The sequence below is a fragment of the Vicugna pacos genome, chromosome 22, assembly GCF_048564905.1.
Source record: "Vicugna pacos chromosome 22, VicPac4, whole genome shotgun sequence".
In the NCBI taxonomy this organism is placed as follows: Eukaryota; Metazoa; Chordata; class Mammalia; order Artiodactyla; family Camelidae; genus Vicugna; species Vicugna pacos.
In genome coordinates this window covers 5,688,094-5,709,543 of record NC_133008.1, presented here as the reverse complement: position 1 = coordinate 5,709,543, position 21,450 = coordinate 5,688,094, and the positions used below count along the sequence as shown (strand labels likewise).

The 21,450-nt window shown below is 37.9% G+C and overlaps 1 protein-coding gene across 1 annotated transcript in view; it reads right to left on the bottom strand.

Annotated features, from left to right (window-relative positions):
* The window catches only part of LOC102536491 (complement receptor type 1), a 79,243-nt gene extending 76,406 nt beyond the window's left edge, over positions 1-2,837 (bottom strand). Inside the window, 4 exon segments of the mRNA XM_072948195.1 lie at positions 444-529; positions 1,174-1,282; positions 1,361-1,537; positions 2,473-2,837. Of these exon segments, the coding sequence (XP_072804296.1) occupies positions 444-529; positions 1,174-1,282; positions 1,361-1,537; positions 2,473-2,794 (694 nt within the window). The 5' untranslated portion in view covers positions 2,795-2,837.
* Positions 2,838-21,450: the final 18,613 nt, after the last annotated feature.

Here is a 21,450-nt window from a genome sequence, read left to right as displayed (position 1 = left end):
TTATCCTAAAGGGTATGAAGAATATTAATTGTTTATATTGGTATAGATACACCTTTCCTGAGTGGGTCTCAGAATAAAGGGAAAATTGCCAACCTCCAAAACTTCTGGTTGATTTCCATTTAGCTCCAAGAGTTGTTCATACTGGCATAAGAGGAACTGGCATAAGAAGACACAGCCAAACCACTGTAGCACATCAGTGCTACTCATTTTCAGTAGGGGTAACTTTTGAGAGCCTCTATCTCTATGCACATAGACTACTCAATGCAAAATGTAATCAGTTGAATAAATTTAGTTTTAGTCTGCATTCTACAATGTACAGAAGAGCGGCATATATATGTTCAAAGCACACATACAGATAAGGTTTTATAATTGATAAATGCATGAGAGCACACCAGAAATCAAGAGGCACAGTCCGCACTTGATTATTTTTGCTTTCTACTCACGTTCACAGACAGGAAACTTATTATTCCAGAGTACTCTCATTCCTTCTGAGACACACTGACTAGAAGACTGGCCATTTAACCGGTACCTTAAACAATAAGGGGCAGAAAATCAGCTGTAGAACAAACCAGTTCTTGGTTGTATGGAATTAATCACTTCTTTCAAATATAAGGTATTGGTGGGCTCTATTTTTGTAAGCATTTCTGGCTTAAGGAAAAAGTCCAAGATTGTGAATCAGCTCAGCCACGTGAAGACTTCAGACCAGCTAAAAACCAGAGGAAAAAGATCCTAATGATCATATTCTTTTCTTTAATTTTTTCTTTCTTCCTTGGCATCCAAATATCAAGATTCTCTTGACCGTGTAGAAGGAAATAACCTCAGTTCCTAGTGAAGAAAATATCAAAGACCTCGTTTCCTAAGCTCACCATGAAGATCCCCTCTCACTAAACACCCATTGTCCATTCATTCTCCTAATAGAAGCCTTAACTTCTGAGCCCAAATCTTGCTTTTTTAAGTGATGAAAAGACAATTCCCAGCTTTGCCTGGCCATGTGCAATACATACACATGGAGAAAACCAGTGTTATTTGCTTGATAACAGAAGTCTTAATCATAAAGTATAAAGAAAAGGAGAAAAAAATCAGAGAAAGAAAAAAATTAACTACCGTTAGAGATCACAGTTTGCAATACTTAGCTATGGATCATAGACTCTAATTCAAACCCCATCAGCTTGCACTCAACCCTTATTACAAACAAATGAAACCTTTGCCCCAAGCTGGAGATTAGGAGGAGCTACCACACGACCGTTGAGAAGCTGCTTTGGAATGGCATCACATGATTTCACTAGGAGAAAACAGACAAGGCTGAAACAGAGTCAGGAAACAGTTGCATTTCCTTAAGATGGACTAAACCTTTAGGCACCTTCACATTTGGGAGCTGTATGGCTCCAGGTTCCCAAGGATGTACACTGCATAGTGTTAGTTCCAATGAGAGTGTAGCCAGGCTCACAGCTGTAGGACACTTCCTGTCCGATTAGAAATAATTCCTTATCCATGTTTTTATAATTGCCATGGTGGATATGTGGAGGTGGTAGACACCCTGAGGAAAGAACAGGACCAGAGGCCTTTTATTTCTGAAATAAGAGCGTTCTTCTCTACAACCTAAGCCAAGCTGGGATTGGCAGGAGTAAGATGAAGGTCATGTCAATTCTCCTAAGTGTAAGGAAGAGACTCTTTTGGGTGAGGTGGAGTGGGGTGAACATGTGTTACATTTTTAGACATGATGATCCATGCAACTGTCTGCCTTCTATATCTTGATCTATACCAGGAAGCATTACTCCCACTCATCACTTTCCCATTTCATTTAAGTGTATATCATCTCATTAAAATAGTCAAGGGAACCAAACTACTATAATGCATTTTTACCACCAAAATCTCCTCTTTCTTCCTGCTCCCCAAATCACTGATGAAATTTCTGAGCCTCATGGGACACTCCCAATGTTGCCAGGTTTTTACTAAGTCGGGTGTTTCTCAATAAAAGTAGGGAAGGAAGGGAGAATGGGAAAAGAGACTCAATCTTAAGTCTAGCCTAATTCCATAAAGGCTATATTTTTCAATAGGAGAATGTATAATACCTCCAGTAATTTGAATCAAATTCTGATCAGTCAGTTTGCCCCATTGACTTAGACAATAGGATTGAAAGTTTATTTTCTCCTCATTTAAATAAAATCTAATCATACATGATTTTAATCATATAAAAATCTCTGATCATTGGCTCTGGTACTATCTGCTTTTTTAAAAGTGTCTTCTAATTTCCTCCACATTAATGCAGACCTCGCACTGTCCCAGAATGTAGTAAATTTCCCACCTTTTTAACATTTATATACTACTTTTAAGGTTTACTTTTAAATTCTTTAACCAGGATATCCAACCACATACACTATCTTTATCCTCCTCTTCTCATAAGTACCATATATCTATTCCTCTAAAAGTCTCATTTTATTTCTAGATCCCCAAAATTTCAGCCAAACTCACCCTTGAAGCACTTTGGCAGTGGAGGATTCCATGTGCTGTTTGGTTGACACCTTGCTATGTTGCTGCCTTTCATGGTAAAGCCAGGCTTACACTTAAACATCACAGAATCACTTAAGAAAAATGAAGGCCTAAATCCAGATTCCACGATTCCATTTTCAACTTCTGGAATTGGGCATTTGACTAGAGGAATACACTGAGGGGGAGGGCTGCTCCAAATGCCAACGTGATTATCTTTGCTGGTGCAATATATTGACTTCTCACCCACGAGGTCAAACAGCTTTTTCCCATTCTGTCCAACATGGCACTTATAAGTAACCACCATTCCGTAGTAAAAATTCTCTCTATTGCTGGTGTGAAAGTCTCCATTGGAGATGGCTGGGGGTGACTCACAAAGAATAGCTTTTTGGGGGGTAGATAGGAAAAGAGAGAAGTCATTTAAATGTTATACCTTCTGGGAATTTTGTCTGAACTCTTGCAAGCCAAACCTCCACTTAACCTACAATTAACCCATATTATTGAAATTCTGGATGATCATCTCAAAGATGGTTCTAAATGGGCAGTAGCAAGGTAGGCAAATACACAGAACTGGCCTGATAAAACCCCCGGAATATGATCTGGTCACCAGTCCCTACCCCCAGAATACAGATAAACTGTTCCAAAAGACACCTAGGATGGTGTATGTTTTGCATAGGGTAAAGTTGGCAGTGTGTAATCTTGTGGCATATATTATATTTAAGCACTTTTTCACTATGAAATAACTTATCATCAAAGGACAGTAAGCAAAGGAAAGTGCTGTGGAATTGAGGGCACTGAATAAGATAAACCACAGGTCTGCATCCAGAACTACTCAAACCAAGTGTAACCCTCTTGGGTACTTATTTTGATTGTGTAGATGTCCACTTTCCTCCTAGGAGAGACAAGGGGTGCAAGAAAGGGAAAATTTTACTCACATTCACAAAAAGGCATGCTCTTATCCCAGACTACAGCATTGTCTGAGATAATACATGTAGCGGATGAGTCATCAATGAGTCGATATCTAAATACAAAGAGAGGAGTAATCACCTCCCAGCTGGACATTTTAGGAAAGCTTAGTTCTTTTTCCACTGAAAGAATGGCAAAGAATAGAGTATCATATGTAACAAATAATGGAGACTAAGGACTCATACAAAAGATTCAATAATCTAAATAGAAATGAAAATTGACCTCCTGGTCAGTAATACTGAAGATTTAAAATTGGAAGAAGAGTGGCCCAAACTCCTTTCTCTTCTAGGAATCTTCACTAGTGGGTAATCTTTGAAGAGTTGTCTCTGGGGCAGATCAGAGAGGTGATTCTCTTTTTGCCTATGTTTAAGGGTAGGTGGCAATTACTTAAGACTGGTGATTTCTGGTTGAAATTACTGTGCTAACATCCATGTATTCTGGAGGTAGCTCTTGCCAACTCACCCTTTATCACAAGAATATGTAATTGTTGACCCAAACATGAAACCCCTGGGTGCGAGGACAGAGCCATGGAGAAGTTCTCTAGGATTCATACATGATTTACCTACAAGGGAACATAAACAAACAGAATTTGGAACTGGGATTTAGGGGACATTTTGTGTTTCATATTAAACTCCAACCTGACTGGACTTGCTTAGTAACCTAAGTTTATTCAGAAAAAAAATCTGACATTTACAAAACTTCTATCTTCCGAAGGATCAAGTCAACTCCATAACACTTTTCATTCAAAGTACATCGTTTATATTTCTGAGCATGGATCAAGCATTATTTGTAGTCAATCATAATTTATAATCTCTATTTCCCCTTTTTATATTCTGTAAGTGATGGCAAATTCTACCAAATCTTCTGGCTTAAGAAAAAACCTCACAGTCATCATTTCCTTTCTGTAACTCATTCTCTATCTGCTGCTCTTCATTCAATTGGTCATGAAGTTTTCGTGATTGGATTCCAGATCCCTCTCTCCAAACCAACTATTTTGCCACTGCTGTAATCTCTCACTGGATCATTAAGAAATAAAATAAAATTCTAATTCTGGTTGCCATCAGTCCTGTACATCTTCTGTACCACTGCACACATTATCTTCCAGAAGCACAAATGTGGTCATGCCACTCCCCATATTTAAAAACTTACAATGACTTGCCATTGTTTATTGGAAAAGAATGAACAGCCCATCACAATTAAGCTCCAATCCACTTGATCAACTACTGTCCCTCACCATGCACCCTATATTCCAACGACAGTGAATTTTTCTTTTTTCCAAAGACATCATATTCTTCTACACCTTTATGTGTTGGCACATGCTGTTTGCTCTGTCAATAATGCCTAGATTTCCCTGTTCTCCTAGATAGCATTTATTATTTACTTCTCTATGATGTTTACAGACTTTTATCTCTACAAATAAAAAAAAATACATCATAGCACAGTATATGTTTAAAGTCAGTATTTATAACTAGCAGAGGAGTTCCTCAAACACAGAAACTAGCTGATTAATTTTTATGTCTCTCCCTAGTCCCATCATCTAGCCTAATGTTTCATATCTAGTGGTTACTCAAAAATATTTCTTTGAATTGAATGGGGTGATAATGAGGTGAAACTAGCATTCCTTGTATACTAACTTCTTAGCTCACACTAACACAGTACAGAAACCATAGAACAAGGTCAAGGAGATGATAGGATAAACAGAGTTGATCAGCTCTGATGACTTAACCCCAATACCCAATACTCTTAGGAGTAAAAGAAAACATGGGAACCCAAGAGCCCCTTTATTGAGTTATCACTGAGATAAAATTTGCTCATATTTTATCTTGAAAATAACAGGTTAGCCCATAGAGACATGTTATAGATCCAAAGATTCCTCTATTACAGATTACTCACGTTCACAGAATTGCTGAGTATTTGACCATTTGGAGCTCTTTAGGCAGGTGATAGAGAATGACTTCTTCTTATACCCAGGAAGACATTCATATTCCCAAATTGTCCCAACAGCAAACTCAGACTGATCACTCTGAACTTTAGGCTTAGCAAAAGGATAACTTGGCGGGAACTTACACTGACCTAGAGACAAAGACCACAGGAATATCAAGACTAAGAAAGGCTAAGATCTCAATCTGTTTCTGTTTTGTCACCAGTTACACTAACAACTTTGATCTTCAGAGATTAAACCTAAAATGGCAATATTTTCTGGGTCAAAGAATATATATCTTGCAGTATGAATGCACATACAGAGAAATAAGCTCAGGAGTTCATAGATTTTTAGGATAGACTTTTGAGGAAAAGCTGGAGAAAATCATTTTTTAAACCAAAATTCCATGGAGACACTGGGGTTGTTCCATCTTCTTACAACCTCATAAATAAAAAGTTAAACCTTATCAATAAAGACTTTTCTGGGATAGCACAGGGAACAAATACATGAAAGGCCTTATAATCTCATCGCATGTATGACCTTCTAAAATTACTTCAATGAATTAACATTACTGTATTATTCATTAAATTTTAAGGTCGTAGAAAGAAGAAAATGAAGTTATTTGTTATCCTTCATTTATTTTATTCCATTAACCTAGGAGAGTAATATGCCCCCAAAAGAGCTTAGGAAATACTTCCTGATGGGTACCAGGTAAGATGAGCTAGCCATTTCAAGACACTTCCTTGAGATTTAAAATGATGATGATGATGATGATGACAATGATGACGATGATGATGAAGGAGAAGAAGAAACAAATTTTATTCTAGGAAATGGGTAAGAAACTATAACGCCCATACTGTAACACTTGAGGATGTACCTGAAAAAGACATTTTTCTAAGTATGAAAGAGAGGTAAAGATTCAACTCCAGAATGGTGGTATATTTGAATATTAAATTTATAAATTTCCTTTCTTAAAGAAGTCTGAAACAGATACAGGTGAAAGTCAGATAACAAACATGGACTAACTGACACAAAGGCAAACACGAGGCTCCCAAGCCAGACCCAGCCTTTTTACAGCCCAACACTTCTGCTGAGAAGCCACAGACTGGATCTAAGAATAGCCGTCACTGTTGGACACAGATCTCACTGCAGGTCTCCTATTTCCTTCTCCAACTTCTTTGGTTTCCTCCATTAACACCTACAAATGTCCCCAAGTGCATATTTTTGCAAACAGCAAGACTCTGGAGAGAAAGTCTGAGTTTGTCTTCAACGAAGGTCAAGTTCAGGACCCTGCTGTTATTTGTACCAAATTCACCCTAATCAAGTGATTTAACCTGTAATTATCAAACGTGAATAAGGACAATCCCAAATAATTCTCCACAAATTGGAAAATCGATTTTAGTTCACAAGATTTAATCAGTTTCAATGACATAGACTAAGATGCAACCAAGATCTTGAAGTAGCAAAACTAGAAGAGTACTTTATAACATGACATTCGGAGGTGAAAAGAGATAAGAATCACACTTTCTGGATAAGAAACAGTGGGAAGTTCTTACTCCTAATAAGGAGACTTAGGGACTCTACCTCTTTTGAGGGACACTAGCTCTTCTTAGTAATGAAATTGACAAAATCCCAAGTCATATGACAGAATTTTCAGCAATCATGTTCTCTTCCACATCAGAAAAGGGAAAGTCTATGAATCATTTAGTAACATGAATTTTCTTAAGGTTCACTGCACCCTCTTCACATCTTTTTTAAAATCAGGAGGAAATATTAGTGTAGATCATGACTGGATCTAAAACAGAAGATAATGGCAAAGCACTGATATAAACATGTCTATATACATGTCTCAAAACATGTTAAAAACTAAGGAGGCAAAGGAGTTTCTGGAAAACAAGGATACATTTTACTCTTTATTTGGGTCCAAGGGGATTTACCTGGAATGGCTTAGAAATCTGTTTGAAATGAAGAACAAATACATAGGATAATAAAAATAAAACTGAAATTGAGAAAGCAGGTAGGAAGATAAACTATTATTGAGGATGAGAATTATTATAATCAAATACCATAACACAGGGTTTCCAGGCCACTTGATCATTTTTGAATGACGGTTATGCAGATTAACGAAGGTATTTTCTTAAGCACAGAATATGCATCAGTGAACATTAGATATAGGCTCCCACCCTCATGGAATTTATATTCCAATAGAAGGAGATAGATCATAAATAAATGCCAATAAATAAATAGGTGGTATGTAGAAGAAATAAACAGAGTGATGTGTCAAGATGGAATCTAATGGAAAAGGGAGGGGACAGGGTGGCATACAATTTCAATTATGACAGTTAAGGAAGGCCTATGAGGAGGAGACATTTGAGCTGTGACTGAAGGATAAGGAGGAGTTAGCCAGGTAGAATGCCAGGTAAAGCCAGGTAAAGATGAAGATAATAGACCAATTATCATAAACAAAAAACAGACTCACAGACATAGAATACAAACTTGTGGTTGCCGGGGGGAGGGGGGTGGGAAGGGACAGACTGGGAGTTTGAAATTTGTAGACACTGACAGGTATATACAGAATAGATAAACAAGATTATACTGTATAGCACAGGGAAATATATACAAAATCCTGTGGTAGGTCACGGTGAAAAAGAATGCAATCATGAATATATGTATGTTCACGTATAACTGAAAAATTGTGCTCTACACTGGAAATTGACACAACATTGTAGACTGACTATAACTCAAAAAAATAAAATTAAAAAATAAATAAAATAAAAGATGAAGATAATGTCTTGGAGAAGTGTTCAACTAAGGGTCCGGAGAAAGTTAAATGTCAGGAAGCAGACCATGTAAGTAGTAATGGAACCAAAGTGTGCAATAACCCTTAACAAGCTAGGGATGGATAAGCTTAAATGCTGGCTTCATAAAAACAGGTCCAGACAATAATCTTATTACTCATATTTAGTAATAACATCCAACATCTAACTTTCATTTCTCTAATCTCATCTGATTTTCAGGGCAGCTCAGGAAGGGTAGGGCTGCTAATCCCCACTAGCTTCATTTTACAGGTGAAGAAACTGAGGCTCAGGGAGCTAAATGACTTGCCAAAAGTCACACAGGTATTGAGGTCTGCATGCAGTAAACTTGTTAATAAACTAGGAATCCACTGGTCTCTGGAAATTATTAGAAAGTTAGACCTATCTGGTCACCAAGAGACTCTAAGTTTAGCAAATCACAATACTTCTTCAAAATTAAGGCAATCTGGAAGGGAAAAAGTTATAAAAAAGGTAGAATGACACCTCCTAGACCCCTCGCCATTACAGAAAGTAAGTAACACAAAGTACTGTCATTTTTATTCACGTATCAGCTTTTCTAAATTACTCCAGGTGTCCATCCTTTAGGATCTCTTTACTTACATCATATTAAAGTTTAAAAAAAACAAAACAGAAAACAAACAAACAAGCAAGAAACATGAGCACCATGCCTGGGGAGTCAGACGTTATTCTTATTCTGGGAAGGCAGCGGGAAGCCGTGCTGCTTTTACTGGGCGGGAGCGAGTTCACTGTGAGCAGAAACTCCCGCGCCCAGCGGAGCATGCGGCCGAGTTTTGCACTCATCACGAGACTAGGTTTTGAATACGTGCCTAGCGTTAGCACTCGCAGACCTCAGACCCAGAGCGCGGAGCACCTGCTGAGTCCAGGGGGCGGGGAGCGCAGAGAACACAGAGAGCACACACCACCAGCCACACAGGGTAGATCATATAGCCTCTCTATGCTGCAGCCTGCAATTCTGACGGTCTCTGCCTGGGGAGTGAGTGAGGACATTCAGGAGCAAGAGATCCAGAGATCCCCCAAAGCGAGCGGGAGGCAGGCAAGCGTCCAGCACGGCCCCCACCCCACTTTGTCGCTTTTGATTCGGCTTTGCATCCCGGCACAGAGGCCGTCCTGGCCCCAGATGCTTCCCTACCTCCGCGCTCCCCTTCCCAGCTCACCGAGGACCCCTGGCAGGATGAGAGCCAAGAAAACCCCGAACAGGCCCGCAGCGCCCATGCCACGGCGGCAGCCCCAGCGGTGGGATGCGTTCCGAGACTCGCGAGCCTCCGGCAGCTCCGGGAGGGCAGGGTTGGAGGAGGAGACAGCGGCAAGCAAGGGGAGGTGGCCCCTTAAGTAGTGTCTGGCACCACGTGCTAGCTTGAGCGCACACCTGCGGGCTGCTGGGGGCCGGACACCGTGCTGTGAGGATGGCACAGGCTAGGAGGAGGGGTTGGCCGGGGGCGGGCAGACGGAGGAACCCTGACCCAGTCTTTGGCTCAGGCTCCAGTCCTCCTCAGTGCCACCAGCGACTTTCCAATTTCTTTGACCGCACAACCCAGTGTATTCACTTTTGCCTCTCTTGAGATGTGGAACAAAATTTCACAAAATAGTACTCACCGTTATTAATCTACAATGCTCTATTCTACTATTTTTCTTTTTCTTTCCTTTTTAAAAATTCTGATTTGGATTCACTAAATTTATTTCAAAAGCTATTAATGTTCCCAACTCTCCGTCTGAAAACAGTTTACTTAGAAAGGAAACTGAGGAACGGCAGCCACATTTTCTTTTGACATAATTTCTGCAGAAAAGTTGCAAGAATAATAAAAAGAATTCCCATCACCTAGATTCTTCAAATGCTAACATCTTCTCTTTCTAGTTAGATAAGTACAGATAGCATAATACAGTTACATATATATATATATATATATACATATACACACACACACATATATATATATATACACACACACACACACATACACACTTATATGTGTATATAAATATAATTATATACGTTTTTTACTTTGGGACTCTGAGGTAAGTTACAAGCATGACACTCCTACTCTATATAGTTTGGTGTCAATTCCCTGAAAACAAGAACATACTCTTGCATAACTATAGGACTAGTATGATGAGCAAATACAGGAAATTAACACAATACCTAAGGGACAGGCTGTGCTCAGATTTCTCCAGTCAGCTCAATAGTCTTTATTATAGGAAACAGACACACACACACCCTTTTTTTTTTTTTTTGGTCCAAGGTCATTCTGGGATGATGCGTTGCATTTGATTGTCGGTTTTTCTTATTTAATCTGGAAAAGGTCCTCCATCCTTTTTTGTTTTTATGATCTTGACATTTTTGAAGAGTACACAGCAATTACTTTTGTAGAATGACTTTTAAATTAGTTATCTATTGCATAGTAACAAATTACCCTAAACTTATTGATTAAAAGTGGGAATAATATTTATTGTCTCACACAATTTCTGTGTGTCAGGAATCTGAGAGCAGCTTAGTGAGGTGGTTCTGGCTTGGGGTTTTTCATGAGGTTTCAGTAGGGACATCCACCAGAACTCCAGTCATCTGAAGGCTTGACTGGTCCTGGCTGGACAACCCATGTCTAAGATGACTCACTCACATGGCTATTGGCTGGAGGCCTCATAGCCTTACCATGTGGACCTGATGTCAGGACCGTTTGAGCGCCCTTGTGACATGACAGCTGGCTTCTTGTAAAATAAGAGAGAAAGGCAGAAGCCACAATGTCTTTTATAATCTATCCCCAGAAGTTCCATTTGGCCATAAAGAAGATGAATGAATCTTGCCTATATTACTATATTACATAGTAAATTACTTCCACAATATCCTATTGGATACTGTGATGGTTAATTTTAAATGTTAACTTGACTGGGCTATGAGGTGCCCAGATATATGGTCAAACATTCTGGTCTTTCTGTAAGGGTGTTTTTGGATGAACTTAACTTTTTTTGGTAACTGATATCTTTATTTTAATTCTTTCTGTTTTTTTTTAAGTTTTATTGTGGTATAATTGAGATATAATATTGTATCAGTTTAAGGTATACAACATAATGATTTCATATATGTACATATCGCAAACTGACTACCACAGTAAGTTTAGTTAACATCCATCACCTTACATAGTTACAATTTTTTCTTATAACTTTTAAGATCTGGTCTCTTAGCAACCTTCAAATATACAATATTGTTAAGCATAGCCATCCCACTGTACTTTCTTATCTTGTAACTGAAATTTGTGCCTTTTGATCACTTTCACCCATTTTTCCTACTCCCCCCCTCCTTTGGCAACTATCAATCTGTTCTCTGTTTTTCATGAGTTTGATTTTTTTAGTATCCAATTATAAGTGATATACAGTATTTGTCTTTCTCTATTTGACTTATACCACTGGCATAATGAATTCAAAGTTCTCCCATGTTGTCAAAAATGGCAAGATTCATTCATCTTTTTATAGCCAAATGGAATTTTTTATGGAAAAAATATATATATACTTTCTTATTCATGCATTCACCTCCTTGGAATAGTGATTTTTTTTCTTCTGATATATACTCAGAAGTGGAATTGCTGGATCATATAGCAGCTCTATTTTGAATTTTTTGAGGAACTGCCATACTGTTTTCCATAGTAGCTGCACTGATTTATATAAGGGTTCCTTTTTATTCACATCCTCTCCAATACTTGTTATCTCTTATCTTTTGAATAATAGCCATTCTAACAGGTATGAGGTGATACTTCATTTTGGTTTTAATTTGCATTTCCCTGGTGATTAATAATATTGAGCACCTTTTCATTTTTGCCATGCAGAAGCTTTTTAGTTTGATGTAGTCATCGTTGTTTATTTTTGCTTATGTTGCCTTTACTTTTGATGTCAAATTAAAAAAACATCATTGCTAAGATCAGTGTCAAGGAGCTAATCCCCTATATTTTCCTCTAGGAGTCTTATGGTTTCAGGTATTACATTCAAGTATTTAATCCATTTTGCATTGATTTTTGTGTATGGTGTAAGACTGAAATTTCATTTCACGCTTTTTGCATGTGATGGTTCAGGCTTACCAACACCATTTATTGAAGAGACTATCCTTTCATCATTGTATATTCTTGGCTCCTTTGTTTTGAATTAATTAACCAACCATATGTGGATGTATTTCTGGGTGCTCTATTCTATCCCATTGATCCATGTGTCTGTTTTATGCAAATACCATGCTGTTTTGATTTTTATAGCTTTGTAATATAGTTTATGTTAGATAATAGAAAATATATATGTTGGTCTCTGTTCCCTAGTCCTGGCAGAGAGCTTCTAAAACTCTTGAAATCTTCTAAGTGATAAGAGCACTAGGGGCATCTTTTGTTCTAATATTTGTCTCTGATCCCATCCCTGACACAGGGCTCCTAAAATCCTTGTCAATTCCCATAATAGGAGCACTAGGAGCATCCTTTGTTCTACTGAAGTGACTCTGGATGGCTCCTGCATGGCTCCTGTATGGGGACTGGTAACCAGAAAGACCAAGCCATCATTAGAATCTTGGAAGTTTTGCTCCATGCCCCACTGTCCTCCAGAGAGGAGAGACTAGAAATGGAGTTTATAACTGACCTTTCCTATGTGAAGAAGACTCCATAAATCCCAATAGTGTGGAATTAGGAGAGCTTCTGGGCTGCTGAACACATCCACACCAGGGGATGACACACCTCCAGCTCCATGGGAACAGAAGCCCCTGCACTTGAGACTCTCCCAGATCTCATCCTGTGTATTTCTTCATCTATCTGTTCATCTGTATCCTTTTTTATATTCTTTAATAAGCTGGTAAATGTAACTAAGTGTTCCCTAAGTTTTGTGAGCTGTTCTAGCAAATTAATCAAACCCAAGGAGGGGGTCATTGGAGCTTGAAACTATAGCCTGTTGGTCACAAGCACAGGAGGTATAACTGGGATTCTGACTGGCATCTGAACTGAGATGGGGGCAGTCTTATGGGGCTGAGTCCTTAATCTGTGGGATTTGACACTATATCTGGGTAGATAGTGTCAGAATTGAGTAAAAGTGTAGGATACCCAGCTGGTGTCACAGGGACTTGCTTGATATGGGGAAAAACCTCAACACATTTGGCCACCAGAAGTGTCAGAAGTCACCAGAACTGTTCTATTAAAAGTGAAGGAGACACGCAGGAAAGAAACACACAATGGGGAAGAACTGGGTTTTTCCCTACATAGAAAAGAAAAAAGCTGAGTTTCTTCTTTATAGTTTGAAATTAGGAAGTGTGATGTTTACAGTTTTGTTTTTCTTTCTCAAGATTGCTTTGTCTATTTGGGGTATATGGTGACTCCATATAAATTTTAGTATTTTCTTTTATTTAGGTTGAAAATACCATTGAAATTTTGACTGAGATTGTGTTGAATCTGTAGATCATTTTGGGTAGTATGTATAATATAACAATATTAATTCTTCCAATTCAGAAACATAAGTTTTATCTTCCCATTTATTTGTGTCTTTTTTGTAAGTATTTATAATTTATTTTATTTATTTTATTAAAGTATAGTTTATTTACAATATTATATTAGTTTCAGGTGTACAACATAGTGATTCAATATTTTTATAGATTATACTCCATTTAAAGCTATTACAAATAATGGCTATATCTCCCTGTGCTATTCAATATATTCTTGTAGCTCATCTATTTTATATGTGATAGTTTGTGTCTCTTAATCCCATACCCCTATCTCATACCATGCCTCTTCCCTCTACCCACTGGTAACCACTAGCTTGTTCTCTGTATCTGTGAGTCTGTTTCTGTTTTGTTACATACATTCATTTGTTTCATTTTTTAGATTCCACATATGTGATAATATAAAATGTTTGTTTTTCTCTGTCTGACTTATTTCACTAAACATAATACTCTCTAAGTCCATTGTTGCAAACAGAATTTCATTCTTATTTAAGGCTGAATAATATTTCATATATATATTTCCTTGTTCTTTCATGGACACTAGTGTTGGTTCCATATCTTGGCTATCCTAAATAATGCTGCTATGAACATTGGGGTGCATGTATCTTTTTGAACTAGTGTTTTCATTTTCTTTGGACATATTCAGGAGGGAAATTGCTGGATCATATGGTAGTTCTATTTTTAGTTTTTTGAGGAACCTTCATACTGCTTTCCTTAGTGGCTGCAACAATTTACAATCCCACAGTGTACTAGGGTTCCCTTTTCTCCACATCCTCACCAGTGTTTGTTACTTGTAGATTTTTTGAAGAAAGCCATTTTAACAGGTGTAAGGTGATATCTCATTTTGATTTTGATTGTCATTTCTCTTATGGTTAGTGATATTGAACATTTTATTTCATTTTCTTGTTTGTTTTTGGCTAGGACTTCCTATACTATGTTAAATAGAAGTGGCAAGAGTGAGCATCTTTGTCTTGTTCCTGATTTTTTTTTTACATTTTTTATTGATTCATAATCATTTTACAGTGTTGTGTCAAATTCCAGTGTTCAGCACAATTTTCAGTCATTCATGGACATATACACACTCATTGTCACATTTTTTCTCTGTGATTTATCATAACATTTTGTGTATATTTCCCTGTGCTATACAGTGTAATCTTGTTTATCTATTCTACAATTTTGAAATCCCAGTCTATCCCTTCCTACCCTCTACCCCCCCCCCGGTAACCACAAGTCTGTATTCTCTGTCCATGAGTCTATTTCTGTCCTGTATTTATGCTTTGTTTTTGTTTGTTTTTGTTTTTTAGATTCCACATATGAGCGATCTCATATGGTATTTTTCTTTCTCTTTCTGGCTTACTTCACTTAGAATGACATTCTCTAGGATCATCCATGTTGCTGCAAATGGCATTATGTTGTTGGTTTTTATGGCTGAGTAGTATTCCATTGTATAAATATACCACATCTTCTTTATCCAGTCACCTGTTGATGGACATTTAGGCTGTTTCCATGTTTTGGCTATTGTAAATAGTGCTGCTATGAACATTGGGGTGCAGGTGTCATCCTGAAGTAGATTTCCTTCTGGATACAAGCCCAGGAGTGGGATTCCTGGGTCATATTGTTCCTGATTTTAGAGGAAAAGCATTCAGCTTTTCACCATTGAGTATTATATTAGCTGTAGGTTTGTCAAAAGTGGCCTTTATTATGTTGAGATATGATACCTCTATACTAACTTTGATGAGAGTTTTTATCATGAATGGATGTTGAATTTTGTCAAATGCTTTTTCTGCATCTATTAAGATAATCATGTGACTTTATCCTTTTTGTTAATGTGTTGTATCACATTGGTTGATTTTGAATATTGAACAATCCTTGCATGCCTAAAATAAATCCCACTTGATCATGGTATGTGGCCCTTTCTATACATTGTTAAATTTGGTTTGCCAATATTTTGTTGAGGATTTTTGCATTCATCAAAGATATTACTTGTAATTTTTTTTGTAGTGTCTTTGGTGTTGGCATCAGGGTCTTGATCTCATAGAAGGAACTTGGGAGTGTTCACAAAGGAAGAAATGAAGAGAAGAAGAAAGGAACAAAGGAATTACAAAATTCAGAAAATAATTAACAAAATAACACTAGTAAGTTCATACCTATCAATAATTACTTTAAATGTAAATTGACTAAATTCTCTAATCAAAAGACATAGAGTGACTGAATGGATTAAAAACACACACACACACACACACACACACAAGCTCCAACTCTATGCTGCCTACAAGAGACACATGTCAACTTTAAGGGCACACCCACACTGAAAGCGAAGGGCCCGAAAAGATATCACCTGCAAATGGAAACCAAAAGAAAGTGGAGGTAGCTGTATTTGTATTGGACAAAATATATTTTTAGTTAAAGACTGTAAAAAAAGACAAAGATGGTCATTATATAATGATAAAGAAGCCAAGCCAACAAGAAAGTGTAACATTTGCAAATATTTATGTCCACAACATAGGAGCACCTAAATATATAAAGCAAATATTAACAGACCTGAAGGGAGAAATAGACAGCAATATAATAATGGTAGGGGACTTCAATATCCCACTTTCAGGAGTGGATATATCATCCAGACAGAAAATCGATAAAGAGACATTGAACTTAAATGACATGTTAGACCTGACTCAGCAGCACTTTACAGAATATTCCACCTAGCAACAGCAGAACGCACTAAAGCAGGACTTATCTATTCTGATGTTGGACTACTCTAATGAATTTTTCAGTTCAGTCTTTGTACTCTTCAGCTTTGTGATTTATGTTCTGTTGTTTGTTATATTTTCTATCTTTGTTGAAATTCTCACTTTGCTTATATATTGTTCTTCTGATCTCAGTGAGCATCCTTATGACCATTATTTTGAACTCTTTTCTGGGTAAATCACTTATCTCCACTTCATTAAGGTCTGTTTCTGGAGTTTTATCTTATCCTTTTGTTTGTAACATATTTCAGTTTTGTTTTGCTTTGTTTTTCATTTTCCTTTATTCTCTCTGTTGGTGTCTGTGCATTAGATGAAACAGCTACCTCTTCTAGTTTTTGACAGAGTGGTGTTATGTAGATGAATCTTACTGTTTAGCCCAGCCCTAGCTCTTGGTTGTCTCTCAAACCTTCTTGATTGCCCAGTCTACCTCTTTGTGCTTAGTGGCTTCAAGTAGTTGCAGATGTACCAAGATCCTTCAGTGTCCCAAAGGGAAAGATCTCAGTCAATACGTAAGTGCTAACCCTCAGGAAGCAGCTGTTAAAGTATGCATGTAGACCTCTTTCAGGGAAAGACTGGTAGCTGGGCATTTGTCTGCTCCTCCTGCACTGAGCCCCACAGAGATTACTGGTTAAGAACTGTTTCCTTATTTGCTTCAGTCTTGTAGGCACATGAACACAAGCCCTGTTTTCTACCACAGCCAGGTGATAAAGGGCACCTGGGTGACGGCCACAAAAAGCCAGAATGCCAGATGTGTACAAATTTGTTCCAGGGGGACCCTGGCCATCAGGAGCAGGTCAGAGGGAGAACATAGAGATGATACCATCCAATCTCCCTGGTTTCCAGGGAAGACTACAGTCTGTCTGTAGGTGTCTGCTAAATTAGAAGCCTGACACTGGGGAAGGACTATTTAAAGGCTTCTTTTAGAGAAAAACTAGAAGATGGCCATTTCTGTCTGCTCCCTGAGTCCAGGGGAGTGGGGTGGAGATAACTCATTAAGAAGTGGTTTTTTATTTTGTTTTGTTTCATTTGTTGTTGCCAGTCCTGTGGAAACTGGCACTATAAATATGCTGGTCACCAGGTGATCAAGGGGTACTGCCAGATGTGTACACAAGTGCTTTCCAGGGTGATGCCAACAACCTGGCTACATCTTTTAAGATATGCAAATAAGCCTCTTTCAGGGAAAGATGGGGAAATGGATGTTTTGGTGCGTCCATGGGAAGAGGTGAGTTCAGCAGCCTCCTAGTTCACCATCTTGGACCAGAATCCCTGAGATGAACATTTAAATCAGTAGACTAAATAAAGCATATTGAGCTGCCTAACGCAGGTGAGTCTTACCCAATCAGTTAAAGGCCTAAATAGAAGAAAAGGCTGACCATTCCCTAAATAAGAGAGAATTCCTCCTGTCTGACTACCCTCAAACTGGGACACTGGCTTTTTTCTTGCCTTTAGACTCAAATCAAGTCAGCTTTTCCTATGGTTGAAGCCTACTGGACTTCAGACGTAATCTACACTATTGGCTCTCCTGGGTCTCCATCTTGCCAACTCACCTTGCAGATCTTGGGGCTTGTCAGCCTCTGTAATTGTGTGTGCCAATTCTTTATAATATATCTCTGTCTGTCTCTGTCTCTCTTTCTGACTACTTCTGTCTTTCTCTGTATGTATGTGTGTCTCTCTCTGTGTCTTTGTGTCTCTCTGTCTCTCTGTCTCTTTCTCTGTAGAGAACCTTGATAATACAGACACGGACTAGCCCTCCTCAGTGTGAGAGGGCACTACACATGGATGGGAATACTAGGAGGCAAGGATCACTTGGGGCCATCCTGGAGGCTGGCTAGGACAAGCCTCAATTTGGTTTTGTCTGGTGTTTCTTCATTATATTAGAGTCAGATTATGCATTTTTGGCAGGAACACCACAGAAGGGGTGTTATGTCCTTTTCAGTGCATTATATCAGGATATATATATTATCTACTTGTCCCGTTACTGATGGTGTTAATTTTGATCAGTTAGTTAAGGTGGTGTCTGCTCAGTTGCTGGAGTGTTAATACTTTACTTTTGTAACTAATAAGCAATTTGTGAGGATATTGTTAAAAACTATGTAAACATCTCATTTTTCATTAAGTTTTTACCCACTAACTTCATTATTTAGTATTTTTACAATTTTTGCCTGAATCAGTTGTTCCCTTGATGGATGCCAAATTATATTTTTTCCTCATTCAATCATTACTTCTATGTTCATTAATTAGCATTCTACTACAAAAAAAAAGCTTTCCCTTCTCTTCCATTTATTTATTCATTGATTTATCTATATCACTATTGACTCAATATCTATACCAATATAGACTTCATTTATTTAATGGGTCAAAATCTATTATGATCATTATTTTGATTGCCCTTGATTTGGCCAGTGGGAGCCCTCAGTGTAGCTCCTGTGTCATTTCAATCAGTTCCCCTCATTATTTGAATATTTCCTTTCTGGAAAAACAAACTATCCCAGGCTCCCCTTGTGTATTTCCAGATGCAGCACTGGAACTTGCCATTTCTCCAAAGATTTTTGGCTCCTTTTAGCAGAGATTGGTATTTCAAAACCAAGACACAGATGCTGAGTGTGTTCATTGCCTTTGGAGTATCATTGCTTATGGACTCTTTGAGAAAGCAAAGCGAGGAAATATATGTGTATATATATGTGTGTGTATATATATATACACACACACGTATCTATTCCTATACCTATTTAAATCAAATTATATCTATATCTATATCTGTATCTATATCTATATCTATATCTAAGTCATGAACACATCAGTTCTTCAAATTCCAGTCCAATATCATAGATGTTATTTTAACCTTCCTTTTTTTCTATATTTGTAACTCCCTTCTCCAACAGTCAGATACCTAGTTCCCATTATCCACAATATATAAACTTTTTTGTTCAGTCCTAGAATACATAGAAAGAAGTTTTGGAACTGCCAATCCTATATCATGGTGGAAAGCAAATTTACTAGTTAAAAAGTTTTGGTTTGTTTTTAGCCTGAGAGCATAAAAAATAACATTGTTCTGTTCAAAAGTTGCTTAGATTAATTACCTCTACATCCCCCACAGCGTGGTTATGTTATACTGCTAGATACATTTGTTTTTCTCTATATTCCATTTTAGTTTTTTCCACAGCCTTTTTTATTTTATAATTTTTCCATAGGTACATATTGACATAGTTCCAAATATCAGAACTAGATAAAAAGATATGACCAGAGAAATGTTCCTTTTGCCCACCATTTCTACTCCCATCCTCTTCCTTTCCACCCCATTTCCACCCACTTTTTCTAGGTACCCAATTTCAGTAGTTTCTAGCCTATCTATCTTCTTTAATTTTGCCCAAATGAACCGACCCATGTGTGCCTTTTTATTTTTCTTTATTACATAAAAAGAAATAATGCTGTAGACACTTTTCCCCCCATTTAACAGGTATGCTGGAATTCCTGCTCAGTTCAGTGATATTTCTCATTCTTTTATAGCTTATAGGACCTCATTATGTTGATATACCATAGTCTATTCAACGGTTTTCTTATATATGGGCATTTAGATTGTATTTAATGTTTTTCAATTCTGTGTAATGCTGTAAAGAATAACTTTGTGCATATTTATTTTTCTATTGTTGGAAGTGTATCTTCAGTGTAAATTCCTTGAAGTGGGTTCTTTGTTCTGAAAGTAAACATGTGTTTAGTTTTGTTGGATACTGCCAGATCTTCTCAATAAGAGGTGGACTGATTCACGTTTCTACCTGGAATGTGTGAGAGTGCTCTGCTTCCCCAGAGTCTCACGAACCAAACGTGTTCTCATCATGGTTTTTATTCGTAGCCAATCTCATAGGTGAGAAATTTTATATCAGTGTACTATGAATTTGCACTTTTCTGAGTGAGTGTGAACATATCTTGATAGGTTAAATAGCCATTTCAAATTTTCATTCTTTTGTGAATTCTCTGTTCATGTTTTTTGTCCTTTTTTCTATGTTTTGCAGGTATTTTCTCCTGGTTAGTCAATTATCTTTTGACTTTTTTTTTAAAGGTTGAACAGGATGAGCCTGAGGACCCGTTTTCAGCAAGAAGCTTCAGGGTGACCTGGATTCACTCATCAGCCCTTGTAGGACATGACGGTTGCCCATCATTAAGAAAGCCAGTAGCCATGCTCCTCAGCCTGCAAGTCTCCAACCTGCCCATGGAAACAGCACAGGGAACTTTGTGAAACCTCACTGAAATCTAGGCAGGCACGGCGTTGATTCTTGTTCATTCTTTTGAGGGTTGTTATCATGCCCTAATTCAAGGCTGTGTGATCTTAGGCAATTGCCTTGTCTTCTTCCTCCATCTCATTTGGGGTGGGGCAGGGGAAAGTTCAGGTGTACACGTTTGGCTTAGTCATGCTTCTTAGCATTATTAGTCCCTGAAAGACCCCTCTCTTGTTTTATTTAATTGATTATTCAGAATAGGTTAGGACTATGCTGCAGTAACAAACACATCCAAATCTCCAAACCTTAAAACAACAAAAGTTTATTTCTCACTAAAAGTACCTGTCCGATGCACTTTAGTGGGCTGGGGCCTGGGGGAGCCTCAGCTTCTTGTATTCACTCAGAGATCCAGGGTGATGGAAGTTTCTTCTTAATATGTGCCTTTATGATTATTAGCAGTACAGGACTAGAGCACTGGACACTCTCCCATGAGAAATTAACTCCTCTGCTCTAAAACTGGTGCACATGAATTCCACCTACAACTCTTCAGACAGAATTAACCCATGACCTTGCCCAACTGAAGGGTTGAGGAGGGCAGGGAAGTGCTATCCTCCCATGTGTTTGAGAGGAAGGGAGAATTGCCTATAGGTGAGCCTTAGAAGACTCCATGACGTTTGCTTTTATTTCCCTTCTTCTCGCCCAAACCTCTTCCCCTTCTCCGTAAACAGTCATTCTTTTTTTTTTAAATTTTTAATTGAGTTATATTCAGTGTACGGTGTTGTCTCAACTTCCAATGTAGAGCACAATTTTTCAATTATGCATGGACATACGTATA